Here is an 18,611-nt window from a genome sequence, read left to right on the forward strand (position 1 = left end):
AATATTCATCGATTTTCGAATGTGTTGGTGATATCTGGACCTCCGTAGCCTTAATCGGACATCCTTATACCTATTTTCAATCTATGATTGTTCGCGTTTACAACTGATAAGGATCTGGTGATCGGTGAAGCTTATACAGCGAAGTTGCCATATAGCGAAGTTATCTCTAACTTCGCTCACTCTATAACTTCACGCTTCAAAACTTTGGTCATATAGCGAAGTTATCTCTAACTTCGCTCACTCTATAACTTCGCTGCTTACATGCTGAGCGAAGTTACAAACTGAGTAACACATATACCTAACTTAGCTCGGTTGTTTTGCAGATATGGCTGTTGTGGCTAGTGCTGGTGGTACTGGTGGTGACGAAGGAGACGGTGATAAGAGACAATTCTTCCCAAGACATAACATGTATGCGACGTTAGATCCAGATGCTCATGGAGCAGACTACTACTCGGAGATTATCACGTTCCTCATTCACTCAAGAATTTTTCACGCTATCACTACAACTCTTCCAATATCTTTACCAAATATTGAAGACTTCTGGAGAACAGTTGAATATGATTGCCGAGTTGAACCTCCAGTTATGTGTGCTACAGTCAATCAACAAGTGGTACAGTTCTCAGCTGATCAGATTAGGGAAGCTCTACAGTTCGGGGTTGAAACCACTCAGGATCCTACTAAGTTTCCAGCTACTTTCAGAAATGGGGCTTTTCTTCGTATGGGTTACTCGGGTCCTTTAGATGACTCACAACGTAGAAAGGGATTTCTTTTAGACCAGTGGCATTTCTTAATGCACGTGTTGATTGTGTGCATGTCTGGTCGCAAGGCTGGATCCGATGGCAAGGGTGCGACAATGCAGTTTGCAATGACAACATTGACTTACAATAAACCGTATTGCTTCAGTAAAATGGTGTTCTATGAGATTGATCGTCAGAGACGAGCTGTGGCACGGGAACGGTTCTTAATGTATCCCAGATTTTTACAGATGATTCTTAATCATGTCGCCTCTAATCTGCTACAACGTCAGCCTATCTCTTATGTGGAAAGTATAAACAATAGAATTTTTGAACAGTGTAGGACATCTAGTACACGAAGCAAGGCTGAACTTCGTCCGAGGCATAGTGCTTTGTTTGGGTATCTTATCAATCCTGATTATGTTGCTCCACCGGATGATGGTTTTAATGATCCTGCTTCGCAACAAATCGATATTCCTCAACCACCTCCTGTGATTCAACCACCACAGGTGGTTCAAGAAGCTCCTATTGTTGATCCACTCGTAGCTCCCGGAGAACAGGTTGATCTTGAGGTTGCCTTTGGAGGACAAGGTTTCTTTGATATGGCTACGGTTGATCCTGCTGAACTTCAAGCCTCAATAGTTGATGTTTCTGGTGTGCATGCTTCTCTGGTTGATACATCTGTGGGTCCATCTATTTCCTCGGTGGAGGATTATGAGGAAACGTTATCTGATTCTTCCACTGATGAAGCTGTTGAAGCTCAAAGGGTTCAAGCTGCACAAGAAAGAATCCAAGGAAAACGAAAGAAAGATTCGGATGATAGTGAGTCAGATTATGAGGAAGAGATGTATGCCTTAGTCCGTAGATCAAAGAAGGCAAGAGCTGGTGAAAGCTCAAGTGTTGTTCATTTTTCCCCTCCACAGTTGTCTGGTATGTCTACACTGCCTCCATCTTAATCTGATCCATTACTAGTGCCATCTAGTGCTCCGTCGGTGGCTTTGTCAGCACCATCCCTTGCACCCTCTACGGTACAAGTGACTACACCAGAGATTATTTCTTTACCACCTCCTTCTGTTACTCCATCGGAGGTGTTTGCTATGTTTGTTGAGTCCATACTGGTGGCTATTGCTGGGTTATCTGTCTCTGTTTCACCTACAGCTACTACACCATCTACATCGGGTATTCCAGTAAGCTTGGGCATTCCACCACCATATGCTCAGGATACTTCACACATGTCTTTTGATTTTGACACTACCTTGTCGGATTCTGGGAGGATTGCAGCTCTTGAAAGGGTTGTTGTTGAGCAGTCAAGGGTGAATGTTGTTCAAACTCAGGCTATCCAACGTCTTGTGGCTGAGAATCAACTTCAGACTGCACTTCTTGTTGAGCATGGTAAGCTTTTTGATGCCGTGAAAAATTTCTTAGCATCTTAGGGGGAGTCTAGTTGCAAAGGTGACGAGTTGAGAACAAAGAAGAGACAGGACAGAGACGATGATCCCAATGCATTGAAAGATGCAGGTGGTGAGCTGCCAAGAACTGAACAAAATCTTGGGGCTTCCACATCTCAGGGGAGTCTACTGCTTCATCGGGTAATGCAGGTGGTGAGACCGTGGTGGTAGATGATGAGGATGATATGGGTGATGATGTGTTGTCATTTAGTGAGATTGAGAAAATTGGTTTACAAATTGAGATCGATAGTGGCTTAGAGGAATGTGAGATACCTGATGATGGTGTTGAGCATGACATTCCTAATGCTAGTCAAGAAAATTTGGGCCAAGGTGATAATGTGTCGGGTGATTCTGAGTGGGAGGAACAGCCAAGGTGGAAAGAAGGATGTTCTCAGTGGTTTTTCAAAATAAAGAAGCCAGTGGTACTTGCGATGTTCAAGAAAATTTATAATATCAAGGGATATGCTGAATCGAAGAAAGGTATTATTTATTGGTTGTATGATGATCAACTAAAGTTGTTTGTGGTGAAAAGGTATGATGGAATTCACTATTTTGATAACAGGTTGAGATCGTTCAATATGTTGCCTGAGTGTGAGGTGAATGATTTGGCTCGCTTAAGGTTGATTAACAGAAGTGATGATAATTTTGCTAGGTGGGTTGGTAAAATAGTGTGGAAAGAAGTGGTTAAAGAGAAAATGTTTGAGTTGTTGAAGCCTCTAAAGGGGAAGTTGATTGAAGATACAGAACGGGGAATGCGGGCTGATGGCAAGCCCTGGATGGTGATGAAGTATAAACCGATTCGATGTTTGAACGAGGTTCCAATGAAGATCATGCCTCAAGATGTGTTGAAGGATCTTAAATGGTGGTATGTTGATTGCCAGACTGCTGAAGCTGTGATGGAAGATGAAGATGAACAGGAGATCTTGAGAGTGTATGATCCTATGAACTTGGTTAACTTATCTCAACCTAATTTGCAGGTACTCAATGATAAGAAGATCTTTTATATTTCTGCTTGGAAAGACGTAGTGAAGAAATACCAAAGGGTGGTCTCAGTTTGTGTGAGGCAGGGTGTTCATGCTTGAAGACGGAAGATACAGGCTTTTTGGATTACAAGACACGACGAAGGTGTAAGAGAAATGAAGCTACTGCCAATGGGGAGTCTGTTGGTGCATGATGCCAGTAGTTTATTTATCTTGTGTCTATTGTGTCTGTAATCGTTACATTGTTCTTATGTTTTGATGAACGTGTTAGTTTTGTTAATGAGTATAGCGAACTTGTGGCTTGGCGAAGTTAGGGACAACTTCGCCTAGGGTGTTAGGCGAAGTTGTCGTGTTATTTAAACAAACTTCTGCCATTTGCTGGTTAGAGCTTTTGGTAGATCTGGTTTTGTATTCAGTAGAGATACTTGTTTGGTGTTTTGCTTCTTTACATCGATATAACAAGTAATCATTTGTCTTACGTGTTTTATATTATTTACGTGTCTCTCATGTAATCACTCGTATCGTATACGTAGGGGATTCCGCACCCTCGTGTTACGAGATACTCTTGTGTAGATCCGGCTGGGAACCTACAATATCGTAGATATGCTTGATCCCTTGCTCTTGTGAACTCCCTAATGATATCAACATTTTTATTTGCTCTTTCATCATATATATATATATATATATATATATATATATATATATATATATATAGCATTAAGTTTGATTCTACTAAAAATTAAAAATATTAATAGTATTTATAATATTAATAATTAAAAACAAATTAATAAAAACAGCTTTATAGTATTTAGCTTGATATATTGAGTGAAAACTATAAAGTTAAAAAAATGTTTGAGGGACTAATATGTATATAAATAATGTTAAGGGAAAATGATAATTAATTTTATAAGTTAAACTAGGTTAGAACCCGTGTAACACACAGATTGGTAATAAAACAAAAATGAAAAAATATATATATAACAATATTAATAATTAATAACTACAAACATTATCGATTCATACCACTAAAAATTTAAGATATACATAGTAATAATTAATAAACATAACCAAAAATTCATATAACATTGATATATATAATACATAGGTAATATAAATACACAAGTTAAAATTCTCTAAATACCTAATTGTATACAACATTTGTAGTTGTTTTCATGCAGTTGCTTATGCTTGAAAATCAGTTCCTTCAAAAAAAACATATTTATAGGTTAGAAACACGTGTATTACATAAGCTTGATTGTAAAAAGATCGCCCTTTTGTAGGTACCAACATACTTTATTCAAATATTACTATCTTGATAAGTCTCAACATAAATTTCTGAAATTAGTCTTTTAGATCCCCGCAATGGTAGTGCCTACAGCCTTGCTTGGAATTTCTTTAATGTAGAGAGTTACGCATGCCTACATTTCCTTGTAGCTAAACTACATGTAAAGTAAATTAGTAACTTTTTGGAAAACCAAAATACATATTCAATCACAAAACATAAGTTAATATATCACATATTACTTGTATTCTTACAGAACATTACCTTCAGTTTATCTCATATATGCCACATCTTATCCTCCCTGAACATGCATGGAAACTCTAGGGATGTTAAAAATGTTGATGCTCCCACCTCCTAACATGTACAGGAGTAAACATGTTTTTTTCCTTCATAAAAAGTAGTTTGAATGACATATTACTTTTCTAGCAAAAAAACCAAACATATCAACTCAAAATAATGGGTACATGTTAGGCGAACGCAAAAGATGCAAATCAAGGTCTACTAATTCGATATCATCATAAACAATGACAAACATATGTGACAATACCAATTTATACTGCAACAGGTCAGTTCAAGTTATATAATATTGATAATGGGTACGAATTATGTAGATCACAATATTTGCATATTCTTTAAATTAGTTGTACATATAACTAAATAAAAATAAAATAATGACTAAAAATTAGGGTGCGTGAAACCGAAAATTGGTTGATAGATTTTGATTTTTGGTCAATTTTCACCAAAAAGGTAAACCTTTGCCAAAAAAAAAAAAAAACAAATATATTGATGGAAAATACAAAATACGTATAAATATTTATAACTGTTAATAATGAATTTAGTCAGTTTAAAGGGCATTCATCATTCACCAAAACAATTTCAATGGACCTGATTTGATTTAGGGTTTTCAAGTCCATTTGTTCCGACACTCAAATAATACGAATCTTGAGAGTTATAAAAATCTTTTGATAAATCAAGTTGGTTAAGTGATGCAGCGTACTAATAGAGAATGAATGTTATCATGTTGATTCTTGGAATACCCGTGAAGATCCTTCCCAAACCCCCAAATTCAACCCAAAAGTCAAGAATTTGTAAAGATTAAAGTTTTTTATTCATAACATATTAATAGAGACTCTAAAATAGGTTTGGGCCAAAACAACCAGCGAAAGGCCCAACAACAACCCAAAACAAAACCCAAAAAGTAGACGGAAAAGACAAAAGTGGCCCAAAAGTGTATATAGATGCCTTATTTAGCAAAATTAATCGGGGTTACCAGCTGTAGGCCGTGTACCACAACGTGACCCACTTTCCAATGGTTGTTTTGACTGGTAGCACGCTGGAAACGAAGGCCCGTAGCCCAAGTTAAACCCATTTTTGTGCAGCCCCCTTTCAAGCGTGATCTTGGGCCTCCAGAAACATCATGGCCCGATCTTCCACACCTGGGCCCACATCATTAAGTAAAAAACTCACTAAAGATTTAGATTTAAATACAAAAAATACATAAAAAATTATAACACAAAATGTTAAACTTACCTGGAAATGTTATCGGATGCAACAATGCTCTTGAAGGTAAACATAGCAACCTTGATTACCAAAAGAGACTACATGACACTCCAAGGTAGATAGGCTTTCAATGATATCCCTTCAATGTTAAATGTTAACATAATCAAATATTTTAAGAAACACGCATGAAAAGGTTTAAATATAGAAAAATAAATTATATTTTATAACCAATAAAAAAGATGGACAAACTGATAAGTTTGTTTGTAAATAAAAATAGACATAGTGAATTTTTTAGATCTAACTTATTAAATAATAACTTAATATCAATTTGTAGATCTAACGATTTCAAAAAACAGATAACAAAAGTTAATTTGTAATTGTTAAACCAAATTAAAGGATAAGCAATGACCAAGTTGACAAATAACTTCAACCCTAATATCCTAATTCATCCAATGAGATGCATATAAGTTCACTCGTTATGATATAATTTGTCAAAACAACAATCAAGTACTATAATATGCCAAGACAACAATCAAGTATTACAAAAAACATATTCGGAACACAAATATTTTAAAATATAGTGAAAAACTTAGACTAAACTTGATTGAGGCAACAATGAGAAAAGTGGAAGAAACGAATAAGAATATTGGTGACTAGAAAATCAAATTAGGGTTTGCAGAAGACAATGAATCAAATCAATTGAAAACAAAATTCAAATAAAGCAGATAAAAGATCTTACGAATTACAACAATTATATGAAAAATAAAAATGCAAACCTTATTATCTTATTTGGCTTTGAGCTACCTGAAAACGACGATGAACCATGAGAAATGAAATCTTGGATGATTTGAAGGTTGATAATGTTTGAAGCAAAATCAGGTGGACGAATGTTAATGTTTTTCTAAGAATGTTTGTTGAAGAGAATTGATGTTTTTAGTCAAAATATGATTATTTTTTTAGATAGTAAAAAAATTTAGAAAAATGGCATGTGACAATTAGAAGAATTTTTGAGAAAACTAAATTGAGGATTTGGTTGAAAACACACTATTTTATTATACAGGAAGCTTTGTAAGAATGCATGTTGAAGAGATTGAATGTTTTTATTTTTAGTGAAAATATGATTTTTTTTGTTTAAAAATAATGAAAAAAAGTTAGAAAATGCCATGTGGCAATTTGAAGAATTTTGGTGAAGCTAAATGAAGGATTTGATGAAAAACCCACTCTTTTATTATATATGTAGATGTAGATAAATAGGATGCATATTCAGTAAAAACAGTAGGAATGAGATACGTTCAGTAACACATATTTACTTTATGATTAACAAATAGGATATATGCCTTAATTTATATGCTTAAAAAGGTTAAATAAGGGAAAGAACTTGTAGGTTCCCAGCCGGATCTACACAGGAGTATCTCGTAACACGAGGGTGCGGAAACCCCTACGTATAAGATACGAGTGCTATGACGATGAACACGTAAAGACACGAGTATAAAGGAACACTTGTTATATTGCAATGGTAATAACCAAATACCAAACACGTGACACAGAGAGTCACCAAAACACAGCTGTCAAAGTTATTTAGAGTGAGGCGAATTTAGATAATATATAGCACGACAACTTCGCCTAACAGACTAGGCGAAGTTGTCCTAACTTCGCTCACCACCAAGTTCGCTAAAACACTAAAGCAAACAAAACAAGTTCAAACAAGAACAATGTAACGATTACAGACACAAACAAACAAGAGACAAATGAACTACTGGCATCATGCACCAACAGACTCCCCCTTGGCAGTAGCTTCATATCTCTAACATCTTTCTCGTGTCTTGTAATCCAAAAATCACGTACCCACCGTCTTCAAGCATGAACGCCCTGTCTCACACAGACAGAGACCACCCTCTGGTACTTCTTTGCTTCTTCTTTCCATGCAGGAATATAGAAAATCTTCTTATCATTAAGTACCTGCAAATCAGCTTGAGACAAGTTAACCAAGTGCATTGGATCATACACTCTCAGGATCTCCTGTTCGTCTTCATCTTCCATCACAGGTTTAGCGGTTTGACAATCAACATACCACCACTTGAGATCCTTCAACACATCCTTGGGCATTAGCTTCATAGGAACCTTTTTCAAACAACGAATCAGCTTGTACTTCATCACCATCCAGGGCTAACCATCAGCCCGCATACCACGTTCCTTATCTTTAATCAGCTTCCCCTTCTGAGGCTTTAGTAACTCAAACTTTTTCTCTTTAACACTCTCCTTCCACACAATCTTTCAACCCATCTTGCAAAATTATCATCACTTCTATTTATTAATCTCAACCGAGCCAAATATTTTACCTCGCACTCAGGCAAGGTGTTGAGAGATCTCAATGCCTTATTAAAATACTGAACCCCATCATATCGCTTTATCACAAACAACTTCAACTGTTTATCATATAACCAGCAAATGATACCTTTCTTCAACTCAGCATAACCTTTGATATTGTAGCTTTTCTTGAACATTGTGGGTACCACTGGCTTCTTTGTCTTGAAGAACCACTTAGCACAACCTTCTTTCCATCTTGGTTGCTCTTCCCATTCAATATCACCTGACTCTTTTTCATCTTCAACCACGTTTTCTTGATCAACACCTGGAATATCGTGCTCAACACTATCATCAACTATCTCTCCTTCCTCTAACTCACTTTCAATCTCTATCTGTTCACCAATTCTCTCAATCTCACTAACCATCAACACATCATTAGCCAATTCATCCTCCTCATCTACAACAACCATTGTCTCACCACCTGTACTGCCTGACGGTCAAGCAGACCCCCCCTGAGATGTGGAAGTCCCAAGATTTTGTTCAGTTCTTGGCAACTCACTACCTGCATCTTTCGATGCATTGGGATCATCGTCTCTGTCTTGTATTTTCTTTGTTCTCAGCTCATCACCTTTGCTACTAGTCTCCCCCTGAGATGTTAAGAACTGCTTCAACCGATCAAACAGCTTACCATGCTCAACAAGCAGTGCAGTCTGAAGTTCATTCTCCGCCACCAGTCAATTAATAGCTTGTGTCTGAATCACGTTTACCCTCGACTGTTCAGCAACCACCCTTTCAAGAGCCGCAATCCTCTCAGAATTAGACAAATTTGTATCAAAATCAAAGTTCATGTGAGAGGTATCCTGAGCATACGGCGGTGGAATTTCCAAGCTTACAGGAATAGCATATGTAGATTGAGTAGTAACTGGGGATGGCATAGAGACAGATAACCCAGCAGTCGCTACCAGCATGGACTCAACAAATCTAGCAACCACCTCTGATGGAGTAAGAGTAGGAGGTGGAAAAGAAACAATCTCCGATGTTGATAACTGAACAGTAGACGGAGCAATACCAGATGATGAAGATACGGGCACCAAAGGTACACTCGAGATCACCGGCAATGGAACTGCCGAAGAAGTTGGTAACATAGACATACCAGATAACGATGGTGGAGAAAAATGAACAACCCTTGAACTTTCACCATCGTTTGACTTCTTTGATCTTCGTACCAAACGATACAAGTCTTCCTCAAAATCTGATTCACTATCATCTGAGTCTTTCTTACGTTTGCCATGGATTTGTTCTTGTCTGAAAAGAACTCGCTGTGCTTCAACAACATCATCAGTGGAGGAATCAGACAAAGTCTCCTCATAATCCCCCAAAGAGGCAACAGACGGACCCACATTCACACCAGAAACTGCAGCAATAGAAGCTTGAAGTTCAGCAGGATCTGCCATACCCATATCAAAGAAACCTTGCCCTCCAAAGGCAACTTCAAGATCAACCTGTTCTGCAGGAACTGCAACTGGATCAACCACGGGTGCTTGTTGTACCACGGGTGGTGGTTGTATCACATGAGGTGGTTGAGGGACAGCAGCTTGTTGCGGAGCTGGATCATTAAACTCATCCTCCGGCGGAGCAACATAAGCAGGATTCACCAAATAACCAAACAACGCATTGTGCCTTTGACGAAGTTTAGGCTTGCTACGAGCACTAGAGGACCTACACTGTGCAAAGATTCTCTTGTTTACACTTTCAACATAGGAAATAGGACGACGTTGTGGCAGATTAGGAGCAACATGATTGAGAATCATCTGTAAGAACCTTGGGTACATTAAGAACCGTTCCCGTGCCAATGCTCGTCGCTGACGATCGATCTCGTAAAATACCATCTGACTGAAACTATAAGGCTTATTGTAAGTCAGTGCAGCCATTGCAGATTGCATCGTCTCACCCATACCATCTGTACCAGCCTTGCGACCAGACATGCACACAATCATCACGTGCATCAAAAACCTCCACTGATCCAATAGAAACCCCTTACGCTTTTGAGAATTGTCCAACGGACCTGAATAACCCATACGAACAAACGCACCATTTCTAAATTTAGACGAAAATTCAGTAAGGTCCTCAGTCGTCTCAACCCCAAACTGTAACGCTTCCGTGATCTGATTAGCCGAGAATTGTACCACCTGATTGTTAATGGTAGCACGCATCACTAGGGGTTCAACCCGACAGTCATATTCAACTGTCCTCCAGAAGTCTTCAATGTTCGGTAGAGATATCGGTAGAGTAGTTGTAATGGCATGAAAGATACGTGAGCGAATAAGAAATGAAATGATCTCACGAAAGTCATCAGTTTCACGACCATCCGGATCCAAGGTGATATACATGTTGTGGCCTGGGAAAAATTGTCTCTTATCACCGTCTCCTTCGTCACCACTAGTGCCACCAGCACCTGCCACAGCAGCCATATCTGCACAGACAACGAACTAAGTTAGACGAAAGTGCTAATAGTTCATAACTTCGCATGTTATATCACTGGAAAAGTTGAAACATTAAGCGAAGATGGCAACATCTTTTGGACAGAAAAGTTTGCTTGATAATTAAAACATTTACGTAATCCAACGTTTATGCAGCGAAGTTCCAATGTTGGCGAAGTTCTTGATTTGGCGAAGTTGCAGTAACTTCGCCAAAACCCTAACATCGCCGCATAAACGGCGCATCAAGTACACCCAGAAAGGTGGAAGGATGAACAATCAGAGGTTGATATCTATTTATGATAGTGCGATTAAGAGTTTAAATAACCAATTAACATCAACATAAATTCCAATAGATCATGACCAAAGCTTCAAGGGTTTTCAAAACAAACCGGATTAACATAAACATTTAGGACCAGATTAACACACAAAATATATGAATTATGACTCAATAAAGGCCAACGAACCTCGATAGCAAACGAAAAACCGATTAACAAGGGGTTTGATTCAGATGGTAAGTTCGCCGAGGGTTTAGTGTATAAAAGTTTGACCAGAATTGACCACCGTTGTCACTTATATAGTTTTGGAAAACCCCAGGGGTGAAGTTAGATCAACTTCGCCCTTTAGTCAACTTCGCCCATAGCGGAGTTAAATAAAATTAAAAATCAATGATCAAAAACAAGTAACCAAGTGTTTAAGGATGTTAACCCATAAGACAAAATACATAACAAAAGTTAAAAAAAAATAAATGGGATCAAATTTCAGTCTTGCAGAATCTCAGCATGTTTTTAGAAAAGATCCAAACAGGAATCATACTAATTAAGAGGTTGTCACACAGATCCATGTTCAACGTTATTATGACATAGAGAAACAGGTTGTAGGCAGGTATATGACTTAGTATGGTTTTCATTGTTTCTGTGATACTGATTAAGTTCAATTAAGCTGAAAATTTAGATGGACATCACTTGAGAAATTGGGATGCCTCCTATCTATTCTCAAAGCGTATTTGGTTTTCCTCAGATCACCCCGATTCGACTTCAACCCGTAGTGTCAGATCAATCATTATGCACGAGTCGTCTCTTCGATACTTTCAAATTGCTGTCACAAGACTCAGTTGATGCTATGACTTTGATATGTGAAAACAAATAATCTTTGTAAGACTTAACGATAATAAGAGATTTTTTTTAAGTATAACGAATGCCTGCAATTCTCGAATCTGGATCACTGCAGAAAACTAACATAATCTTCGCGGGGGATCAGGACACTCACAGGCTCGTGTATGACTGAGTAATCACTTTTCTGCCTATCATTCGGATAGATATATGTGGAGACATGCACATTTCAAAATGACTCTCCACAGTAAATCGAGTAGTTTTAGTTTGTATCAATTCCACTTTTACGCACCATAGAAAGCTACCATACCATACAATGGCTGTTCTGGAGTCTACTAAGCCTAATAACTTCACCGGTTAGGTACACAAAAACAGTTTATCTATCACTTTCCAAGGTTGGATAGATTTTCACATTTAACACCAATATTGAAACTTCTTGCGAAGTTATAGACTGAAAAAATATATCATTTCCCAAAAAAAAATTAATTCAGACGCCCTAATCAATTCAAAGTCTTCAGGTAAACGGCTATCCTGAAGATCCAGTGGATCAGCAGGACCAAACACATATAAATATGTGTCCCTCCGACAAAGTATGATCGACTAATTTTCAGCGAAAGAACAAAACTCATCATAACCACCCCGGTCGCTTTCAGTTATTTGGTTAATGCCTATCCTTATAGTCTACAAGTAGATGTAAGGACCAAACATATTCAGGAATATGTCCTTCAAACTAAGCTACCGACATAGTTTTCAGCGATAGTGATTTTTTTTTTAAGAAACAAAACGAAAAACAAGGTTACTCGGGATTGATCATCCCATTAAGCTCAACAAGGTTTTGAAAACGGGATCGGTCAAACTCTTTTGTTAAAAGATCGGCAAAATTATCCAGTGAATCAACCTTTTCAAGAACAATTAATTTCTTCTCAGCACAATCCCGTATAAAATGATGACGAATGTCAATATGTTTAGTTTTACTGTGTTTAACGGGATTGTTAGTTACTGAGATAGCAGCAGTGTTATCAATGCAAATAGGAGTTTGAGTGAAATTCAGACCATAATCGCACATTTGTTGTTGTATCCATAAAACTTGGGAGCAGCAGTTCGATGCTACCATGTATTCTGCTTCGCAGGTGGATATGGCTACTGAGGTCTGCTTCTTGCACTGCCACGACACCAATCTTCCTCCAAGAAACTGACATCCACCGGTGGTTGACTTCCTGTTCTGATTGCATCCTCCATAGTCAGAGTCGGTGTATGCTACCAGATCCAGTTCGCCTCCTTTAGAGTACCAGAGATCCAACTTAGGCTTTCCTTTAAGGCACCACAAGATCCTCTTCACTCCCTTCATGTGCGATTCCTTCGGGTTGGCCTGAAAACGAGCATAAAGACAAACTGCAAACATAATGTCAGGTCTAGAAGCAGTTAGATACATTAAAGAACCTAAAATTGCCCGATACTGAGTGGGATCCACATCTTCATCACTATCGTAATCAGCACCCAGTTTGTGGTTGACGCAGATTAGAGGATCAAACGGGGTACTATCGTCTATCTTAAAGCGCTTAAGCACATCGTGAACATACTTAGTTTGATGAATGAACATGCCATCCTTCTTCTGATCAACCTGTAGTCCCAAAAAGAAAGTTAATTCGCCCATGGTGCTCATCTCAAACCTTTTCTTCATGACTGCTTCAAACTCCTGACACATAGAAACTCGTGAGGCAGCAAAGATAATGTCGTCCACATAGACCTGGACGAGAAGAAAATCACCCCCTTTTCTTTTTACAAATAAAGTACTGTCGATCTTCCCTCTCTCAAACCCATTCTTTAACAAGTAATCTGAGAGATTTGCATACCAGGCTCGAGGTGCCTGATGTAGGCCATATAATGCTTTGCTGAGTTTGTACACATGATCAGGAAAATCTGGGTCAGGGAAACCCGGAGGTTGTTCTACATATACCACCTCATCTACTTTTCCATTAAGAAACGCACTTATAACATCCAGCTGGAACACTTTCATCTCTTTGTGTGCAGCAAATGCCAGGAACAGTCGAATTGCTTCCAATCTTGCCACAGGAGCAAACACTTCGTTGTAATCAATTCCTTCCTGTTGATTAAACCCTTTGACTACCAATCTTGCCTTGTTGCGAATGATTACTCCCTTCTCATCTCTTTTACACTTGAATACCCACTTAGTACTGATAGCATTCACATCTTCTGGTTTTTCAACTAACTGCCATACTTCCATTTTTTCAAACTGTGTCAGTTCTTCCTGCATGGCTTCAACCCACGAGCTATCCTTCAGTGTCATTTGATAATTCTTTGGTTCAATTTGACTGATGAAGCAGGCATACAAGCATTCATTTATAATACCAGTGTCTTTAATGCTTGCATACACACATGTGTTTTCATCCAAACTTCTTCTAGTACGCACACCATCAGATGGATTACCGATCACATTTTCTAAAGGATGATTCTTGTAAATTTTGGTAGTTTGTACCGGACCAACTTCCAGATCATTCTCAAGATTTGAAGAAAGTTCATCTGAGTGATGTTGAGTGTGAAATGGATTGAAGAAATCATCTTCAGTCGAGACAGATGGAGTTTCAACCGCACTTGACGTGGTAGGTTGATTTTCATTATATTGGGGACGTTGCACAACGGCCTCCTCATCGTCTAACAGCATCTGAGGTGCCATCTTCTCATCTAAGTCTACAAAATCCAAGTAAGGCATATTAAAAGATTTGAATAGCTTATCATAGTCGAAAGCCTCTGCTGGTCCCATGCTAGGCCTTGGTGATTTGTAACTGGTAATGTTAGTGTTACAGACCACTTCAACCTTGCTGTTTGATAAATTAAAGACTCTTCTGTTGGGTGTCCCAACCACATAGCCAACTAAAATACCTTCGTCAGCTTTCTCACCAAATTTAGAGTTAGTCTTTAATATCGAACACGGGGACCCGAAAGGTTCAAGACCTTTCAGATTTGGCTTTCTACCATGAATAAGTTCATAACAGGTTTTATTTAATCTTTTAACAGTTAAAACACGATTAAGGATATAACAGGCCGTAGCAACAGACTCATCCCAGAACAACACGGGAAGTTTAGCATCTGCCAGCATAGTCCTGGCGCCTTCGATTAGAGTTTTGTTCTTCCTTTCAGCTATTCCATTTTGTTGCGGAGTATATGGTGCGCTATACTGATGTTATATCCCTTTCTGCAAACAAAACATCTCCATTTGGTTGTTCTTAAACTCCGTTCCATTGTCACTTCTGATGAACTTTACTCGTCTCCCAACAATATTTTCCACTTTGGTAATCAAGTTAATTACCAACTGAACTGTTTCATCTTTTGCCTTCAGAAAATAAACCCATGAGTACCGCGAGTATTCGTCAGTTACAACCAAACAATACGACGTTCCTCCTAAACTCTTGACATTTTCGGGACCAAAAAGATCCATGTGTAGCAAATCCAAAGTGCTGACAATAGAGTTAACTTTCTTGGAGTGATGTGACTTCTTGTGCTGCTTTCCTTTCTTGCATGATAAACATTGGTCTTCAAAATTGAAGTTCTTTAGAGGAACCCCAAGAACCAGCCCATTCTTGACAATATAGTTCATCTTTCTAAGATGAATGTGACCCATTCTTCGATGCCACAGCTCTGACTCAGACTCAGTAGCTTTTGACAGGAGACATGACTCTTCTGTCACCATCTCGGTTGACCGCGTGTCCATTACATATGTGTTCTTTTCTCTTGGAGCCTTCATCACAATCCAGGTTTCAGGAATCTTGAAACCGGGATAAATCACGAGAGCTTCATCCTTGGTAAAATGCACCGAGTATCTTTGTCACATATCTGAGAGACACTCAAGAGATTGTGCTTCAACTCCTCCACAAAATTCACCTTTTCCAACTTTATTCTTTCATTTGTAACCATACCGATTCCAGAAATTTTTCCTCCACTTTCTCCAGCAAAACTAACTCTTCCTCCTTGAACAGCTTTCCAATCACGTAACAATCTCTTGTTACCTGTCATGTGCCGGGAACAACCACTGTTGACAACCCACATTCTTGGGTTTCCGTTGAGTGAAGTTTCTATTAGAGCTGAATGGAGGATATCTAGAAAATTGGTTATGAGGCCAATTAAACATTCTTGGGTTTCTAGCATTCTTGTATTCAAACCTACCGGAACTGTGGTTTCTTTTGTAAAATTGAGGTTGGTTTCTTTGAAAACTTGAATTTTTCCGGCGATTACAGTTGGAGGCATTGTTATTTTTACCAGCATGAGTTTTAAAGTGTTTTTTATTCTCCGTTTTAGTTGGCCTCATATTTCTAGAATTTCTATTTTTCAGTGGACAGTCATTGACAAGGTGCCCTATCTTGTTGCACCTAAAACAACACCTGTTGGAACAATTAGTGTCCATCTGAACATTCGTTTCAGAAGTTGTAGCAGAAGATGAGGCTGTGTTACTAACTTGTTGTCTAACATAGGGGGGGCAAAAGGGATTAGTATTGCTTTTATCAACTTTAACTGGTACCGTGTTGATGTTCACATTACCCGTTATAGTCTGATCAGTTTCAACACTTTCAGATGGCTGATTACAAGGATTATAAGTATAATTATTATTGAAAGGTGGTGGAACCTCATTATATCCAATTCCCCCTTTGTGATAGGGGAACGTTGAACACTTAGGGCATGATCAAGCATCATGGATGAATTTCTAAACTGTTCAAGTTTCCTATTTAATTCCACCACTTTTACTTGGTAATCAGCTATCTGTTTATCCTTTTCAGCTATAATCTTAGTCTTTTCTTCCACAACTTCATAGCTTAAATCGATAACTTGAATTTTCTCAGCAAGTGTTGCCTTAAGACTTCTTATATCTTTTTCACTAGCTTTTATTTTTACAGAGAAGCTATTTTCTTTCTTTTTAGAAAAGTGATGTTCCTCTTTTAACGTTTTTAATTCTTTATCTAAGTTAACATACTGATCAGTTAAAGAATTTAATTGTTCAGACAATTTCTCACATTTTTCACACTGAGATTCAGTACATACCTCTGAAAGCTGATCACTTACTTCTGCCATGTATGCTTGATTCTCCACTGACTCTTTGTCACATCTTCCACTCTCTATGTTTACCAGATTTTCTTGTTCAATCACCTCCTCAACCTGTATATTCCAGTTATACCCACCGTTCTGTTGAGACACCATAGCTTTAGTTTCATTTCCACTTCCATTCTGTTGAATAGGCCTGTTCTGACCTCGTTCCACTCTCTCATTTGTACATTCTCTAGCAAAGTGTCCATTCTGTTGACAGTTGTAGCAGTGAACCTTTGACTTATCGAAACCCGGTCTCTCTCCAACGAATTTTCTACCAGTCTTCTTCATAAACCTTTTCACCCTTCTCACAATCATTGCCATTTGCCACTGCAGGTCCATTTCCTCCATGTCATCAGCATCTATCTGATCATAATCCTCATCCAAGGTTGCAGGGTCGACAATCTTTCCCTTGATGTAGTTCTCATATGAGGCGATGAAAGATGCATAAAGAGCAAACTGTTGTTCAGCTGATTTCACACTCATAGGCATCTGTGAGTAACTTTTGTTAGAGGAATTGGCTGAGGAGTTACCATCTGAGGATTGAGGTTTTGACGAACTACTTCCACCTGCTACAAATCATATGTCACCATCCATATTCATCACCACATGACCATCTTGTGTAGAGTTTGGTTCACATCCTGAGTAATACGAAGTTGATTCTGATTTAGAGCTTGAGTTTGGAGACCCTTTCGCACCATACATTCCCGGATCCTGAACCTGATCAGTAGGGGTCTCTTTCCTTATCATATTTAACTCATAATTACGCAACTTATTGACCACTATTTCCAAATCAAACGTTTCAAACTCTTTATCTTCTCTCATTAAAACTGTGTAATATCCCACTTTGGTGGGAGAGCGTCCAAAAGCTTTTCTACAATTTCAGGCTCGGTGTACTTCAAGGAGTAGTTATTCAGTTCCGTCATCAGGTGATAATATCTTGTGATGATGTCATCGAGTGATTCATTCTTAAATCCTTTGAACACTGAGAATTGAGTTTTCAACAACTTCGACTTTGAGTTACGGATCCCAACATTACCCTCATAGAGATTCTCTAATGCCTCCCATAATTCTCTGGCAGATATGTACTTTCTGAAAGTATGAAGAATCTCTTGAGGTAGAGCCATGGTGATTGCAGCTAAAGCTTTACTTTCAGCCTCATACATTTTCTTTTCATCATCTTCCATCTTATTATACTTCTTGAGCTGCTCTTGACCTTCAAACATGGCTGTTGGAGGGATGTACCCATCTTGAATGCAGACCCACATTTTTGCATCTTGATACTTCACATATTGTTCAAACCTATCTTTCCATGCAACAAACTCAGTTCCTTTCAGAAGTTTTGGAGCTTTAGTTGTTGAACCAGCTTCAACTTCCATCTTTACCAATTCTGTGATGCTTACCAAAGTCATACTTGAACGAAACGAGACTTAAAAATCAAAAACAATATTCTGTGAACAGTGAATCAGCGAAGTTATTACAACTTCGCTTAGCCACTAACTTCGCTTAGCCACCAACTTCGCTTATCCACCAACTTCGCTTATCCACCAACTTCGCAGGCCTTATAAGTTCTCCAAAAACCTATATCTTCACTAAAAACCTAGTTCGGAGGTCGACAACTTCGCCAAATGAACGGATGGTTTTTGCAGGTTTGACACGGCTGATTTTGAAGGTTCC

General features: G+C 38.4%; 1 protein-coding gene across 1 annotated transcript; it reads right to left on the bottom strand.

Annotated features, from left to right (window-relative positions):
* Positions 1 to 17,758: 17,758 nt before the first annotated feature.
* Positions 17,759 to 18,100, bottom strand: LOC143601614 (uncharacterized). The gene has a single exon (XM_077078985.1). The coding sequence runs from the start codon at positions 18,098 to 18,100 to the stop codon at positions 17,759 to 17,761; it is 342 nt and encodes a 113-aa protein (XP_076935100.1).
* Between the last annotated feature and the right edge of the window lie 511 nt (positions 18,101 to 18,611).

Source organism: Bidens hawaiensis, unplaced genomic scaffold (genome assembly GCF_021521415.1).
Source record: "Bidens hawaiensis isolate Kalapana, Puna unplaced genomic scaffold, B.hawaiensis_p1.1 tig00056847_1, whole genome shotgun sequence".
NCBI lineage: Eukaryota > Viridiplantae > Streptophyta > Magnoliopsida > Asterales > Asteraceae > Bidens > Bidens hawaiensis.

What these genes read in the sequence shown, in the direction of transcription:
- LOC143601614 (XM_077078985.1), bottom strand. Translation starts at nt 18,100, where the DNA reads ATGTATGAGGCTGAAAGTAAAGCTTTAGCTGCAATCACCATGGCTCTA.